Source organism: Lathyrus oleraceus, chromosome 6, assembly GCF_024323335.1.
Source record: "Lathyrus oleraceus cultivar Zhongwan6 chromosome 6, CAAS_Psat_ZW6_1.0, whole genome shotgun sequence".
Taxonomy (NCBI): Eukaryota; Viridiplantae; Streptophyta; class Magnoliopsida; order Fabales; family Fabaceae; genus Lathyrus; species Lathyrus oleraceus.
In genome coordinates, this window is record NC_066584.1 from 21,990,940 (window position 1) to 22,008,844 (window position 17,905).

At 33.6% G+C, this 17,905-nt stretch overlaps 1 protein-coding gene across 1 annotated transcript; it reads right to left on the reverse strand.

Annotated features, from left to right (window-relative positions):
* Positions 1-334: 334 nt before the first annotated feature.
* On the reverse strand, positions 335-7,806 carry LOC127098683 (F-box/LRR-repeat protein 15). The gene is made up of 17 exons (XM_051037342.1): positions 7,133-7,806; positions 6,717-6,954; positions 6,439-6,571; positions 5,933-6,029; positions 5,660-5,857; positions 5,311-5,581; positions 5,113-5,211; positions 4,944-5,032; positions 4,692-4,791; positions 4,431-4,601; positions 3,939-4,091; positions 3,196-3,356; positions 2,921-3,119; positions 1,507-1,973; positions 1,365-1,428; positions 897-983; positions 335-775 (listed from the first exon to the last, which is right to left on the reverse strand). Exons 1-17 carry the CDS (start codon positions 7,423-7,425, stop codon positions 689-691), a joined length of 2,907 nt encoding a protein of 968 aa, XP_050893299.1. The 5' UTR covers positions 7,426-7,806; the 3' UTR covers positions 335-688.
* Between the last annotated feature and the right edge of the window lie 10,099 nt (positions 7,807-17,905).

A 17,905-nucleotide genomic window follows, 5' to 3' on the forward strand; every position in this document is an offset into this window, starting at 1 on the left:
TTAGATTTATTACAAATGAATTAAGTGGAGAAATCCCCCCTAGGAGAGTCAGGCCTCTCGAAGTGCCTATTTTCAGCTTTTACTTCATCTTTTCATCTTTTCTGCACTTTTGTATTACTAGATTCCCATTTGAACATCTAGTACTGAATCACAATTATTCCTCCTAATCATTATTCTGTGTACTTGTCTTTTATTTTTCCTAAATACTAAATTGATTCTATCACGCAACTAGTTATTGTCATAATGAATTGATGGCATATAGAATGGGGTTGGTGGGGTTTTCCTTAAAATAAATTATGCACAAGTTTCATCAAAATATAACTGTCAATATGCATTGATGTCAAAGAAACTTGCAATATAAAAATACAACTGTCAATATGCCGCATCAGTTAGTACAAAAATTACAACATAAAATGCACATGAAAGGATCAGACATACACCTATTCTTCACAAGAGAAAGGCAAGACAGACCACTTCAGAATAAAATATGCAACAACAAATTGGAATATAAATTTACAACAATTAGAACAGCCATAACTTATTGTGGCAATGCATGAAGATAGCCTGCCAAACACACAACAATAATAAGTTAAACATTTACAATACATTAGGAAATAACCAGATTTATTGCCAAAAGTGTGCCATCTCTCCGAGTGAACAAGCACCGCAAAACTTCTTAGATCCTAAATCACGCTGATGAAGTTGCAAGGCTGCTGTATATACGTTTCAAACCAGAACATGCAGCACGAAATCTTACCATGCTCGTTGAGCTTATCTGTAAAGAACCATAAAACGTTAAACACATACATTCAAGCATTGGCATGTTGAATCATACATGAAAAAGGCTCATTAACTGAAATCAACATTTCATGTGTTATACACGCATTAGCTCTCACCTTAGGACAAAAGCGAACGTCAAGAGTCTCCAACAAAGTGCACTTTGAAATAGCAGCCTCAACAGCTCCCTCGTCAATGTTGCAAGACTAGAATTTCCAAATTACACCAACCCAAAAATTATATTAGAAAGCAAATAAATATAGCACAAAATTGAATCAATGGATGGGCTGCATGACTAAATCTAAGTAATACAACTTTAACAATATCATTAATCATATTTCTCAATCTGTTAGGTGAGAACCATTTCCTAAGTGGTGGGGTAGTAGGGGTAGGACTCACATGAATTTCACACAAGAATAAAGAGTATTTACAAAAGAATTTATCTGATAATGTGTTGCTACAAGCATTTCTCATGTAAAAAAAATAAATTTAAAAGTATATCAAGAACAATGAGATGTGATTGCAAAGAAACAACAATTATGATGTGCATGGGATAAGTTTAGAAATTGGCAGCTAGGAATAATAACCTGAAGGAATAGATTGGTCAATCTTGGACACTCTAGCTTCAAAACTTCCAATGAAGAACAGTGGCTGAAAAGATAAGTAAAACATTACCATCTGTTATGATGACAGAAACCAATCAACATTCATTTGGGCAGTAAACAATACCTTAAATTAAGCCAGCATAGGTTGAGACAAGCTACATCAACCTCCTTCAAATTAGCGGACAGAGAAAGGTTTAAAAATAGTAAATGGGAACAGTGTGCTGTTGATGGGATGAAAACCTTCCTAATGTTAGGACAACCCACACAATTGAGGTTCTGAAGTAATCGGGTGGGTTGCTCGCTTGACACGTGGATATTTTCATAGGAACTTGCAATGGATAGGACACTTACGCCAGGTAACTCAGGAAAATTCCCTCGACTGTACCCCCAGTTTAAATCATGCATATTCACACAGCCATTCAAACTCACACGTGTAAGGTGAGTGCAGCAAGAAAGAAGCTCTTCTATGGCCTTCTGACACAAAGTTCCATAAGACAAGTCCAACTCCTGAAGAGCTGGTAAAGCACCCCCCTTGTAAAGAGGTTCAAGTGATGAGTCAGTGAGAAATTTGCATGCCTGCAACTTTAATACCTTCAAGAAACAATAATGACAGTCAGAAAAATACAGAATATTATGAGTCTCATACATCACTCCATAACCTGTGGATCAAGGAATGTGTAAGTGTCTAACATTGCATTTTATTAAACAAAATAATATTAGAAGTTTTGCAGACTATTCCCCCCACTCTTTTCTGTCCCCTTCTATCTCTCTTTTTCCAATCAGTGTCTGCATCTTCATTGCTTCAGGGGCAGGAAGCAATGGAAAACCAAATATATGGTTTTTTTCAAGTCCAAAAACATAAAATTAAAAATTAAAATTATCGAAAAGTTTAACAGATGGAAAACCATCTATTCCAAGATATGCCATCACCTCCAAATTATCACCAGTACAGTCATGAGTGAACCAATTAACATCATAACCACATTATGCGTTGATAAAACCAAATTACATTTAACAATGGGGAAAATGAACCAAATTCAGGTTCGCAAAGATTAGAAGGGGGAAATTTTCATCAGTACAGTTGTGTGTGAACCAATTAACATCATAACCACATTATGTGTTAATAAAATCAAAATTACATTTAACAATGGGGAGGATGAACCAAATTCACGTTCACAAAGATTGGAGGAAAAGTAAAGGACTGAGTTTCCTTGGATAGACATTTTATTTAAGGTCTCATTCAATAAGCTATTTTAGAGTTTTATTGTGTTAAAAACAACTAATGGACATGTCACATTATTTCCAGCTGTATCCAATTCCAAACACTAATACAAGTATTTAAATCCTAAGATAGGCACAAATAAGCTCTTCTAAACAAGTTGTGCATGTGTGGTAATATAATAACTTCCCTATGTTTATTAAACTAAACAACCACTTTCTATATTTTTTTTGGGTGGTGGGTGGTGGGGGGGAGGAGGTTCTCAATGTACAATTTGTAATATGCTAGACACTCAAATTAAAATATATGATATTTTTACCTTTAGCTGTGAACAAGAGTCAAAAACAGGCTGCAGATTCACCAAGAAAGTGTATGATAAGTCAAGAAGAGCTAAATTTGGGAGCCACTGCAGGGAACAGAGTCCATCTAACCCGATCGACGGGCATGACATCAATATTAATGACTCAATTAGTGGACATGCACGGGTGGTAGCAGACAAGCAATCATCAGTGAGTTGACTGTAATTCAAAATAACAAACATCAGTTCATACTCCATACACAAGCAGGATAACCAAGAAAATAACAAAGTATCACCTGCAAAAGGAAGCATCAAGAGATGTCAAGAGAGGACAATTAAGGGATGCTTCAGACAGACCGCCACATCCTTTTAACTCAAGTGAGACCATTAGCATCGCTTCAATGCGGAGTATGTTTAACTTTGGGCATATTCCTAAATTTAGAGATTGAAGACCAACCTAAGAAGCATGTGAAAAAAGGGTGTCACTTAGCTACCGAATATCATATCATTAAAACTCAATGTACAAGTTTGTTGTGTACACCTATGGTTATCAAGTAGAGATTCAAATCATGAATTGGAAGACCTAGTTTGCAAATCATATTCCAATCTTATGAAAAGTGGTTGGCTACATGAAGTTAATAAAAAGTAGTTGGTTACATAAATATCAGGGGCAAGCCAGGACTCATCAAATTGAATCGAGATTCATGGTCAAAATAGATATGAACAGTGGTTTGATTGTATTGGGTTCAGTTTTATTCAAAATCAAAATATGACTTCAACGCATCTAAATACTGATAACCACACGGTCCCAACACAATTACAAACCCCTAACACAAGCAACCTCTTGGACTGCAAATGTATAAACTATTACTTAAATCATGAAGGTGGCCAAACAAAAGCAAAAAATGTTATATTATTATTCTGTAGTTTTAATTTCGCATATTTCATCACATATCAACTAAAAAGGCAAGAAGAAATAAAAAAAATTCAAGTGATCAAAATCTAAGTATAAGGTATCTAATAAATCAATATCACTTACAGGGCAAAATGATGCATTTTCCAAATGATCACAACCATCTAAAATGACCTTCTCAAGATTAGGGCAGGTTAGCTCAAGAGTAGTAATTGCTCGGCAACCACCAAGGGAAAGACTGATTAACGATGTGCTGGTGAAGCGAACTGAAGTCAAGCTCTACATGCAGCAAACACCAAGTAGAATACAAAATGTTAATATTAATACGAATATTAAAACATATCACCAACAAAATCCCAGGAAATCAAAGAAACCTAATCTCTCACAAATACAACAACCAGAAAAGTTGAGACACAATCCCAAGGATTTTCCACCGCTAAAATATTGCTGATAAAGTTAATAGTGTCGAATTCACTGAAATGCTGATATTGTAACAAACAACTAATGATTCATGTAATTATTTCAACTAAGTTCACGAATTTCAATAATTCTTTAAACTGATAGTGACTTTTGTGAGAATACCCTGTCAGAAACTGTCAGTGAAAAAGGTTCATGTACCTCACAATTATCAAGAACTAGTGATTTTAACATCGGGCATCCTCCACCATTACTAAAAACATCACATATAGAATTTGTCAAAGATTCACACTCAGAGAGGTCCACTTCTTGTAAAGATTGGCATAGCAGTGCTAATGTAGTTAAGCTATCCTGCTTTTGCAATGCTAATTTCTGCATCACCATAAAGGTCATCATTGAGGGCTATATTCTTTAGAATATATGAGATTGGGGCATAAAACAAGACATAATCATAAGACATACTTGAAGTGAATTTGAAGTGATATTGATCCTGTGGAGTACAGAGCAGTTAGACACTTGTATAGAAGAAAGCGATATAGCCCTCAAGTTCAAATCTGCTAATCTGCCAAGGAAAACAAACATTCAATAAATAAACTAGATGCAACAATAAAAAAAAGGATTGGGTAATGTCTTAAACAGAGAGTACACAAGCTACGGAGAAAAACAGAACTTTAGTACGTTTCTGGGGAGAAAGAAAATGAAGTAGAAACATACTTGCGACAGTACACCAATCTAATATTTTGCAAACGCGGAAGATCCAATGACACTGAAGTCAATAGACTGCAATTGTCAAGTTCCAAAACCTGCATTGGCGGTGATATCATATATTCTTCCAAATACTCGGGAATAGACACTCCAGTAATATCTGGGATAAGTAACATACCTCCAACATAGAACTATGAGCTATTGCTGCCATTGACGCAGAAGTGATGCCCTCACAGCTATGAAGCCTTAGAATTGTCAACATTGGGAGTCGAACAGACTTCAAAGAGAAAAAGAGACCATGTCAGACAAAGCCAGATACTCTGGTTCAAAATACAATCTTAATATGCATAGAGTAAGTATACACTTCAAAGCACACCTCCAAAGATATGTTTGGGCAGTATGAAGCATCAAGAAAACCAAGATTAGGACAGTGCTGTGCTATTTCACGGAGTGTTTCATCGCTGACACAAGAACAATTCCGCATGTCCAGCGACACCAATTGAGGGCATGAAGTTGCAGCAGCTCGAATAGCAGCATCAGGAAGTTTGTGGCAAGAGCCTATATCAAGTTCATGCAACAGAGGGCAATTAAGAACAACTTGTGCCATGTTACTGCGCTTCAACGACAAAGTTTTAAGTTGTGGGCACCTGACAAAAGAACAAATTGTCACTTTTTCTCTTATTAAGTGTAAGCTAAATGTCAGACAAACTATGAGGCATATTCACCTGACTTGTATTCGCATGACACGACATTTTGTTAATTCAAGATGACACAATTTCTCATGAACGACAGATATCTCCTGAATACTATTGCCAAGTGTAGAGTCATTGATATTCAATTTTCTCAACATAGAACAATCGGGTAGAGCAAGAAAAAAAGCATCCCCTATCTGTCCTCTTCCTAATGTCAGAACCTCAAGATTCCTGAAAATAATGAAGCAAATCAGCCGGAGAGACCATGACGGCTTGATTCAGTGCTATGTCACACAAAATACCTACCTTAACAAAGAGATAGCCTTCATGACCAACAAATAAATAGCAGGTCCTGATATGCTCAATGCTGTAGCATTTGGATAACGTCTACACATGTCCTCAACTGTAATTACACATAAATCTTTGAATAATCACATTTACACACTCAGGTTTTGAGATTTACAGAAGCAGGACATAAAATAATAAAAAATCCCCAATTTCCAATACCCAAGATTGAACGTTAAAAGGTTCTCTAAAAAACATAAAACAAAAAACTAGGGATCCATAGATACAGGTTCAGCAGTTTAACAGGTCAAAAATTGGGGCTGGTTACAACAACAAAGATACTCAACTACACAAATAATAGTATATTATCAACATATATAATTATAAATACGTAAAAGAAAGCCACAAATTTTACTACCAACAAAATAATAGGGAAAAACGGAGTACCACAAGTACTCTATGCGTATCCATGCTTCAGAGCTAAAAACTTTCATAAATAATACTGTACAACATATACTCAAGCTCACATTGTTCTTCAGATATGTCCCGATTTTCAAAATTCAAATTCTTCCAGAAATCTTCATGAGTACTAGCAGCTCGCCACTGCTTACAAACTCTGGCAGCTCTGCAGAGATTGGTCTGATCCAGAAATGAGAAAACCTAAATTTCACAAGAAGAAAAACATGGACATAAGAGAAAAATAATGGAGAAAAAAGACTTTTTTATATCAATCCCATAATCAAAAGCCGAAGTTCATTTAAGAGACATAAATGTCACAAAAAACTATTCTTTTACTATGGCTTACCATATGCAACAGGTCATCCGTAAGATCCATCCTGACAACCTCTTGTTCTTCTAGTTGTGAACTGTCGCTATCATTCCCTTCCCTGTCTTCCACACCGTTACCATCCTCACCAGTACACACCAATGCAAAATCTCCATAACAATTGACATGACTAGGTCGGAGAGAAGCATCAAAATCTCCATAATCCATAGAATATTTCACTTTACTAGACGATGTTGGGTCATCAAAGTGACACTCACTGCAAAACACAATCAATCATGACAATCAAACTCGGCAAAATCATCCCAATGCAGTAAAATTAGCCCCTTTTCACTTCATTTCCCATAACAATGCACACGCATATAAACATGTAGTTTACAAAAAAAACAAAAAAAAAACATTTTTAAAGAAAATTCATGCGCAAAAAAAAAACTCACTTGTAGAACTTAGCGCGCTTGTGAGACGAATCGCGGCTCTCATCAGCGACAGGACTCCCCGGAGCTACAGCGGCGTTTACAGAGCTACTTTCTCCTTCCGAGTGCCACAAACCAAACGCATCTCTCCCATAGTCAATAAATCTGGCGTCATAATTTATGTCTTCACCTTCTTCATCATCAAAAACGTTTCCGAAGTTGTCCTCGTCGTTGTTCATAGGTCCAACGATATTACACCTTTCCTCTTCTTCTTCTTTTTCCTTTTGGTTGAAGCATAGACAACACCAAAGATTCATGCACTTGAGGAAATTGAAGGCGAGTGTTGTTCACGAACCGTGTGTCTCGATCCCGCGCATTTCGAGAAGAAGTTGAAGAAACCCTAACCGGCGGCGATGGTGAAAGAAATATCGGAAACGGAGAAATTGATCGGTGAATTGGAGAGAGAAAGAGTTAGAGAGAGAAAGAAAATGGGAAAGAGAGAGAGGAAGAAGGAGAGCTTGAATAGATCTGATCAGATCTTGGAAGAAGCTGCTTTGAGTTTGTTGAGATGTTTTTTTGGGTTTGGTTTTCCTACTTTTTTGTTCGCAGAGAAATGACCATTTCAACGACGTCGTTTTTGAGGTCTTTAGTTCAGTTTACTGTTTCAGTTTATGTGTAATGTTTTTCAAGTACATTATCTTTGTTAATTTGACTAGTAGCAAACCCGTAGCTACTTTACTGATTTTGATGAGGTTTCGCGGTGATTAAATATATATTTGATAAAATATTTAAATCAAAATTTAATATAGATAATAAAAATTATTAAAATTGCATGATTTTTTTATTTATAAGTACTGAAATAAATCATTTTTAAAGATTTGTATAAAATTATTTTTAATCAATTTATGAGAAATACACACTTCTTATATACATATTTATGAAATTATTATTTTAATTTTATAAATTTCAATTAGTATGAGATACCATTAACTATTAAAATTACATTGTCTATTTCGTTACTAACAAAACAAATCTAAGGTTTAAATGTATTTTTGATTTTTTTAGTTCGGGCGTTTTAAATCATTGATCCCCTATTGCAAAATATACGATTTTTGTTCCTTAAATTTGATTGCGTTGGGATTTGCATAGTCTCCTATCCAATTTTGTTTTCGTGCCAATTCATTAATGGCGTGGCAAGTATTATTTTGTTCTATGTCAACATTTACAACTATTTAAATTTTCACCTAGATATTTTAATGTATAAAATATTTAAAAACATTTTGGGAATTAAAAAATAGTTTATAAATTGTTGATATTGAAAATAAATACATCGTGTTTCATTTGGTTCGTCTCCTTCGTCGTTTTTCTACAACCTCAGATTACGTTTGTCGTGTGCCTGCAAAAATGTTTCTCTTCATTCTAGATCTAAAACAAAATTGTTAAAAGCTCAGTTCGTCGTTTCTGTTGATTATGTCGCAACAATCTGGTTTCAGCCATGGAAGTAGATTTTCAAGCCGTTCTAGGTACGTATGCAAGTGTGATTTAGATACTCAATTGATGACAGCATTGACAGATGCTAACCCAGGTCGTCGTTTCTATGAATGTGGGATGTATAAGATATGTATAAGGATCTCGATTGATGTTTAGAGATTCAATGTTAATGGTCTGGTATGTTGATGTTTATAACTTCATCTCCAATGATGCTTACAGATTCAAGGTTTCGAAAAATACAACCACTTTGTTTGGTTGGATGAGGAGATGAATCCTAGGGCAAAAGAGTTAATCGCTGCATTATTAAAGAACATAAATGAAGAGAAGGCGACAGTTGAATCTTACAAAGCAAAAAAGGAAGAATTGAAGATGTTGAAGAAACAATTAGAGATTAATTGGATGTTATTGTTTGTTATGTTGTTTGCATTTGTTGAGATAACATTTATGAAGTAGGTTGTAGGTTAATTAGGTTTTAGGTTATGTTCTTATGTTGTATGATATAATATTGTAATACAATTTGAATGAAAGTACTTATTATGTTCTAATGTTGTCTGATACAATGGTTATGTTGTTATGACGATATGTTGTAATACAATTTGAATGAAAGTATTGGTTATGTTATTATGTTGTCATGATAATGTTATAATGTTACGAGGATATGTTGTCATAAAAGTACTGATAATGTTATAATGTTATGAGGATAATGTTATGTTATGAGGATGATGTTATAAAGTACTGATAATGTTAAAAATATTGTCACTCTGATATATTAACTGATATAATTTGAACTCGAAATACAACCAATATACTTAACATTAACCTTGTTTGAACATTAATATATGAACATCCAAAAGAAAACCCAAGACGTTACTTGAGTCAAAATAAAACTGCTTAAGTCATAAACTACTTAAGTCATACAATACAACCAAAACAAGTCATAAACTAAGTCATAGTGAAACTATTCTTGAGTAGGTTGAGGAGCTTGTGAACTTTGAGCAATTTCTGTTTGATTTTCTTTTGACTTTTTTGTTCCCTTTCCACCTTTCACTTTCATAGTCTTCTTTGACTCATTACCACCCTTTGGAATTGCTCTGCCATTTTGCCTTTACAGTTCCTCTTATTATGTTCCATAACATCATATTTTGCACATGTGACAGTTGAAAATCTCTTTGGTAGTATGTGGGGATTTCTAGGTTCATCATTCATCTTGTTCCTCTGTTTTTTTGGCCTGCCTATGGCTCTCCTCATCTCTGGTGGTGTCATTGTATTCAGATCATCTATAGTCCATAATTATGGTCCATTGGTTGGATACGCAACGTTTGAGTAGGTGTCCATAAATGTAGATTTCCTAAACAAAACTGAGCAAATGTTCATAAACAAAACAGACCAAGTATACACAAACAAAACAGAACAAGTATACATAAACAACACAAACCTATAGCATACAACAACATAATCCTCAGGCTATTTCTTAATGTTCCGTATGCAGGCAATTATATGACATCAAGGTATATCAGACAAGTCCCACTTTCTGCATGAGCAAGCTTTTTTTTCAGGTCAACACAGTAAGTTTCAATGCCATTAGTGATACCAAATATTGATATGTCGTCATCACCATGTCATGTGGGACTCCTTCCTTGTGCTTGCTTCTTATTCTTCTCAATAACCAAATGAATTTTAGGACATATGGATCCAGTGTATCCATGTAGCAACTCCTTCTGACTTGTCATCCTCTTGGTGATATAATGCTTTATGCCTTCCAATAAAGTGATAATAGGCCCCCCATATGCTCCAATATTCCCCTATTGAATGCTTCACATATGTTGTTCACTTATAAGTCACATTTTGAATATGTTATGAAGTGTGATCTGCTCCAATGGTAAGTATGCGCATCTGACATATCTTTCCATGCATCATCTTTCATTGCCTTCATCCTCAGCATTGTCATTTCCCATGCTGAAATTGTTGTTGCCCTAGCAGTTGCCCATAATACTTCCTTTAATTCCAACCCAAAATGTTTCTTCTTCCAATTTCCATATAAATGCTTCACACATAGCCCTGGACTCCACATTGGCACTGATGTCTTAACAGTTGGAATTAGTCCTTATCACATGCAGAATATGTATAATATGTAAACATATAAATGCATAATATGTAAACAAGTAAATGCATAAGTATAAGTATAAGTGTTTTACCTTTTGATGATTTGCTATAAATGCATAGGACCTCTGACTGTATCCTTCCAAATCATGCATAAGAAGGTATAAAATCCATTACTATGAATCTTTTGTTTCAGCTTCAACTACAACATATGCAATTGGAAATTTTTTGTTATTGTCATCCCTCCTTACTACTGCCATTAATTGTCCATCATAATCCCCTTTTAAGAAACATGCATCCAACCCAATAAGTGGTCTGCATGTTTTTGCAAACCCTATCTTGCAAGCCTTTAAACAGACATAAATTACTTCAAACACATGGTCGTCATTACTATCAGTATATTGTATTACAACAGTACTATTAGGATTTGATTTCAATAACTCTTGTCCATAAATTCTCAAATGAGTGAGTTGCTCAATACCAACCTCTTGAACTAACTCCATTGATTTCCTCTTTTCCCTGTATGTCTGATCATGTGAGAGTTTCACTCCCCATCTCTTAACAGCTTCAGCTCTGAGGCCTGATGGTTTCATATGAGGACTATGTCTAAGTATGCTTGCAAACTTGTTGGCAAGTCACTTTGTCTTTGCACTCCTGTTGTCAACAGACTATGGCATGTATGATCTTCAATTAAAGTCACAATTTGCCAAAATTGGTTGCCAATCCTCTTGCTAAATCTCATGTAGAACTTACAACCATCAGTGCATTTACCACGATCCTTTTGGAACCATTCTTCTTAATGAATACATTCTTCTGATTTTCCATGGCATAGTCCTTGACAATATCCCTTATCATTTCTTTGTTGGTAAACATCATCCCTAGCTGAAACGTCATTCCCTAACCAGACTTGTAGGTAGGATACTTCATTCTCTCATCCTCATCATCACTCCCAGGAGGTGTATATAAATGGTCTGAATCCTCACTCTCATCTTAAACCATCTCAACCTGGTCTTTCTTCTTTTGGCAGCTAGAAACCTCATTTAAAGTCTCTTTGGGAAGTGCCTTAGTCCACTCCATCTCACTCTTCTCAGATTCTTCACTAAATTGAAATTCACTATCCTCAAAACTACCTTCACTTGCAATATAATCCTCATCAATATCAGTAGTAAATTCTTCAGCAACAACATTAGGATCAGTAGTGACATCATCTTCAGTAACACTATTAGGATCAGTAGTTCCTTCTTTAGCAACAACATTAGGATCAGTAGTGACATCATCTTCAGAAACAACATTAGGATCAGTTGTAAATTCTTCAGCAACAATATTAGAATCAGTAGTGACTTCTTCAGCAACATCATTGGGATCAATAGTGACTTCTTCAGCAATAACATTAGGATTAATAGCGACTTCCTCAGTAACATATGCACTTTTAAACCCAGTGCATTGTACACCATCTTCAGCATCTAGTTCATGATCTAGTTCACTATCATCAATAATCTCAGGAATCCCCACACTATGCCCCACATACACATCTATTACATTATAGCCTACAACATCTTTTGAAAATTGCAGTACATCCCGATCATTGTTCAATGGTCCAAGACCACGAGAAAGTCTATATGCAGGGTTCCAATACCACAAGCACTTTATATTTACATAACCATCACTCTTAATAATATCCTCTAACTTCATGTAAGACATATAATCAACATCTTAACTCCAATTCATCTCAGTAACTTCCTTGTTTACATACCACTTTACAAGTGTCTCAACTAATTTACCCCTATGATGTATTCTCAACCTAATATCATTAGTCATAGCAGGCCTGCAAAAAATTGACAAAAGTTAATTCAAACAAACATAAACTAACACCAGGGACCACAAGGACCACAACAATACTTTAGCAATACTAAACTAACGGGACCACAAGGACAACATTACATACCTTACACAATATTTGACCCCCTCCTTTTGACTTCCAAAGTTCTCCATCTTCGTAAAAACTCACATCTGAAACGCACACAAGTTCACGAATTTTGGCATATGCAAAAACGCACAATTGAACAATGGAGGTGCTTGGGAGATTAGGGTTGCCAAAAGGGGATTAGAGTTTCAATTTCTAAAGAACGATCATAGTGAATGGAAGAATTTCAATTTCAACAATTTATAAATTATTTTTTAATATTTTCTGCATTAAAATATCCAAGTGGAAATTAAAGTATTTGTAAATGTTGACATGGAACCAAATAGTACATGCCACATCATTAATGAATTGACACATAATCAAAATTGGATAGGGGACCATGCAAATCCAAACGCAATCAAATTTAAGGGACCAAAATCGTAAGTTTTATAATAGAGAGATCAATTGTTTAAAACACTCAAACTAGAAGAGAGAAAGAGTTAGAGAGAGAAAGGAAATGGGAAAGAGAGAGAGGAATAAGGAGGGTTTAAATAGATCTAATCATATATTGAAAGAAGTTGTTTTGAGTTTGTTGAAATGTTTTTTTGGTTTTGGTTTTCCTACTTTTTTGTTCATAGAGAAATGACCATTTCAACAACGTCGTTTTTTTTAGGTATTTAGTTTAGTTTTATGTTTCAGTTTATGTATATGTTTCTTTTCAAGTATATTATTTATGCTAATTTGACCAGTAGCAAACCCCTAATTACTTTACGGATTTTGACGTGGTTCGCGGTGAATAAATATTTATTAAATATATATTTGATAAAATATTTAAATCAAAATCAAAATTTAATATAGATAATAAAAATGATTAAAATTATATAATTTTTTTATTGATAAGTATTAAAATAAATCATTTTTAAAGATTTGTATACAATTATTTTTAATCAATTTATGAGAAATACACACTTCTCATATACACATTTATGAAATTATTATTTTAATTTTATAAATTTTAATCAGTATAAGATAGCATACATTATTAAAATTACCTTATCTATTTCGTTTACTAAACTAACAAAATAAAAAATCTAATTAAGATTCACTCATTGATTATGAATTTTTTTTAAATTAATTTATGATATATGGTGGCAAAATGAGTTTATCTCATGCGACATAAATTTGTTTTATTTTCATTATTAGTCTCTAATATATTTGTTTTATTTTCATTAATTTTTTAGCACGGAAATTAATATAAATTTTTATAATTTTTAAACTATAAAATTATTATACCAATATTTAAGGCTCGAGAAACACACAGTATTCGTCATGTCTCATTTTTTAACAAGTAATTCATTTTTTCCGTATTAGTATTATTATACCTATTTGTTCTCTTTAATAATTAGCTAACAAAATTTCAAGTAAATAATAATATTTGAATGCAATAAATAAGAGTTATGCAGACATGAACTATACACTTAAAATAAAATATATTTATAATTGTATTATTAAATAATTAATTTTAATATTTTTAACTATATTAATATTTAAATGTGTACTAAATAAATTATTAAATTATTTAATATTGTATTAAATATGTATGCTCCGTCATCATTAACACACCTAGTTATTTCTTTTAAATATTTTAAAAAAGTGGTCAATAAATCTAATAAATTTATTTTATTTATTGATCTTAAAAAAGTATCATTAATATATATATATATATATATATATATATATATATATATATATATATATATATATATATATATATATATATATATATATATACTTTAACATTTTATATTTCAAATAAATTAGTGGCATTAGCAAGAGATTTTCTTAAAAGTTTTGAATATTCTTACATAAAAATTAATATTATTAAAAACATGTGAGATTTAACTTTAATTTATATGTATTTAAGTTAGTTTATTGATATTTTATAACATTTTATTAAAATTACACACAAAAAACAAACTTTAGTCATTGTTGTAATACATACTTTTAAAGTAATAAATATTTTTAAAAATTTGTGATCAAACATGATGGAAAAGACCGAAATTTTTACAAAAATAATTCACTTTTTCATGGAAATTCTCAAAATATCCTTGGTTTCAAAAAAAAATCCAAACTACCACATTTTTAGGAGGAGGCGCCAATTCAATTGGCGACTCCTCTTAAATACTTGAATGGAGATATATAATGATGAAGATATATAATATTTGTTATATATGTGTAATTTTTTCAGATGTATGATCAAGTATGATCATTTTGAATTATAGAGCCTGAGTGAGTACTATAATAGAAAATATTCAAAATGGTAGATGAAGAATTACATTTTAAAACTATTTTGAGGAGGAAGAATGCTGCAAAAGCCAGAATTTATAGAAAGAGTGTTATTGATGACAAGAAATCTAAGAGGTTGAAAACTGCTCTAAAAGAAAACGGTACATTTGATAAAAGACGTGGCAATGACTCAACAGCTTTGAGGATACCACTATCAGAACTTTCGCCAAACATACTAAATGACGGTCGTGGTATAGCCAACGTTGAAGTAAGTCGTCAACTTCATTCATCCTTAAAGACTAAGCCAAGTACCAATAATAATATCAGATCAAAAAGGATATCAAGCAGAAACATTACCAAATTAGGAGTTAACTTATCTAAGAGGTTTGACAATACATTTGCTGCAACAACATCAAACCAAGATCCAATACCAGAATTGCAACTCAATGAGCTTTTTGCATCTGATAGTGGAGACGATAATATGAATGATGAATCTGACGGTATATTCTTAATTATTTTTCATTTGAGTTAATTTGTTTATGATATGTCATAGAATATTACAATATTCTTAACACAATAAATGTTATGTCAAAAGGTTACAGTTCAGCAACAAATTCAAGTTTTGATGAAGATTAAATGTCTAATGGAACAGATGCTATGGAAACTTTTGAAATTACATCAGGTATTTTAAAATGATTTACTATAAATAATATTTTATTATTATGAAATAAAACTCATTTAACATATGAATTAAATACTATTGATGATCAGGAGGGTATTATGATATAGGGGATCCTGTCATTGAGTGTCAATATTGTGGTGCAAATATGTGGTATTCGGAAAGGAAAAACAAATGTCGTCATGCGTCCAATCCTAAATTTTCCATGTGTTGTGGATCAGGAAAAGTTCAGTTACCTTTGTTAAAACCCGCTCCTAAAGTTCTACAACATCTGTTGTTTGACAACAAATCATGTGAATCAAAAAATTTCCAACAACAAATTCGAATGTACAACGTTATGTTTGCATTTACATCTCCCGGTGTGAAAGTGGATAATCGATTTAACAACGGTAGATGCCCTCCCAATTTTCGTATCCAAGGTCAATCATGTCACCGAATAGGAAGCATGTTACCGATGCCAGGTCAAAATCCACGATTTGCACAACTATATGTTTATGACACTGAGAATGAAATTGAAAACAGAATGCATGGATTCAGGTTAGATATCTATTATTTTCCAAACTTTAAATTTATTTATTTAAGAAACTTGCAATAAACTGTTTCAACTCTTTTCATTATAGGTCAAAAAGTGGAGTTGATGTTAATATTGTGAGAAAACTATCTGAAATGTTATATGAACATAATGTTCATGCACAATCATTTCGCATGGCAAGGGACAAACTTTGTGAAGAAGGTGTTTCTGATTTAAAACTTCGTTTAATATTTGAACGAAGAAATGATGGAAGGATATATAATCAACCAACTGTATCCGAAGTAGCTGCTTTAATTGTTGGAGATGTCGACACTGCAGAAAAAAGAGACATTATAGTGCAAAAACAATGTGGCGAACTTCAAAGGATAGATGAGTATCATACCAGTTATTTAGGATATCAGTACCCATTATTATTTCCATATGGTGAGGATGGATATAGACCTAATGTGAGGCACCGTGATAAAGGGACAAATATTCGCCACTTCACAGACATAACACAGTCAAAACAGAACAATAAAGATATTCCTTGGGAAGAAGCAACAAAGCGAAATCGACTTACAATAAGAGAGTGGTTGGCCTTTAGAATTCAATCAAGATCTAATGAAGCACAAACATTGTTGCGATCAAGGAGACTTTATCAACAATTTTTGGTAGATGGTTTTACAATGATGGAATCAGAAAGACTTAGGTGGCTTCGAAAGAATCAGTCAAAACTGAGGGTTGGCAAGTATCACAATTTGAATGAATATAATTCAAATGGAGAAACGCACGGGTCAAACACAGGTAAGAGGGTTGTGCTACCTTCTTCATACGTTGGTAGTCGTAGATATATGGATCAACTATACTTTGACGGAATGGCAATATGTGTAACACCCCGATAATAATAAAATAATTATTTAAATTGAGTTAATAATGTAATTATTAATTTAATTGAATAATTAGAAATTTTATTATTATTATTTTTTTGGATTATTATTATTTTGGGAAAATATATATATGTTGGAATAAGGAAAAGTTCTCATTTGGAAAAGCATTTCACGTGAAAACAGAACAGAGAAGCATCGTGAGAGAAAAAGGAAAAAAAGGGCAGAGAAGAGGAGCTGAAGAGCAAAGGTTGGAGAACGAAAGCTTGAAGCTCAAAGATTCTGCCGGATTGTCAAGGTAAGGGGGGTTTATCTCGATTAATGGGTATTATGGGAGAATATGTGATGGGTAGTAATAAGCTGTTAATTTGACCCTAATTGGGAATTGTGAATGCTGAAAATTTGTTGGATGAACCGTGTGAGAAGTTGAAATTAAATCGGTAATTGAGTCTGTTGTAATTTTCCGATCGTATAGCTTTTTACGGAATCGGGTTCGGAGGTCCGGAAGTCCTCCAATGGCGGAAAATGCGGAGAATTCTGCATTTTGCCTTGAGTTAGCGCAGGAACAGCTTCTGTCTTGCGTTAACCGGTTAACCCAGGGTGTTAACCGGTTAACACTGTGTTGGATTATGAATATGTGCTGTTTTGTCTGCGTTAACCGGTTAACCCAGGGTGTTAACCGGTTAACACTGTTGTCATTTCTGATATTTGGCTGTTTGTGCTGCGTTAACCGGTTAACCCAGGGCGTTAACCGGTTAACACTGTTAAAAATTGAGACAGAAGGCGTGTTGTGCTGCGTTAACCGGTTAACCCAGGGCGTTAACCGGTTAACGCTGTAGCAGAATGGAAAAATTGTTATTTAAATGTTGTGTACCTATCTGAGGGTTGGTCTATGTTGGCCTATGGTGAAATAGGGATTAATTCCCGCTGTTTTGAGCAGTAC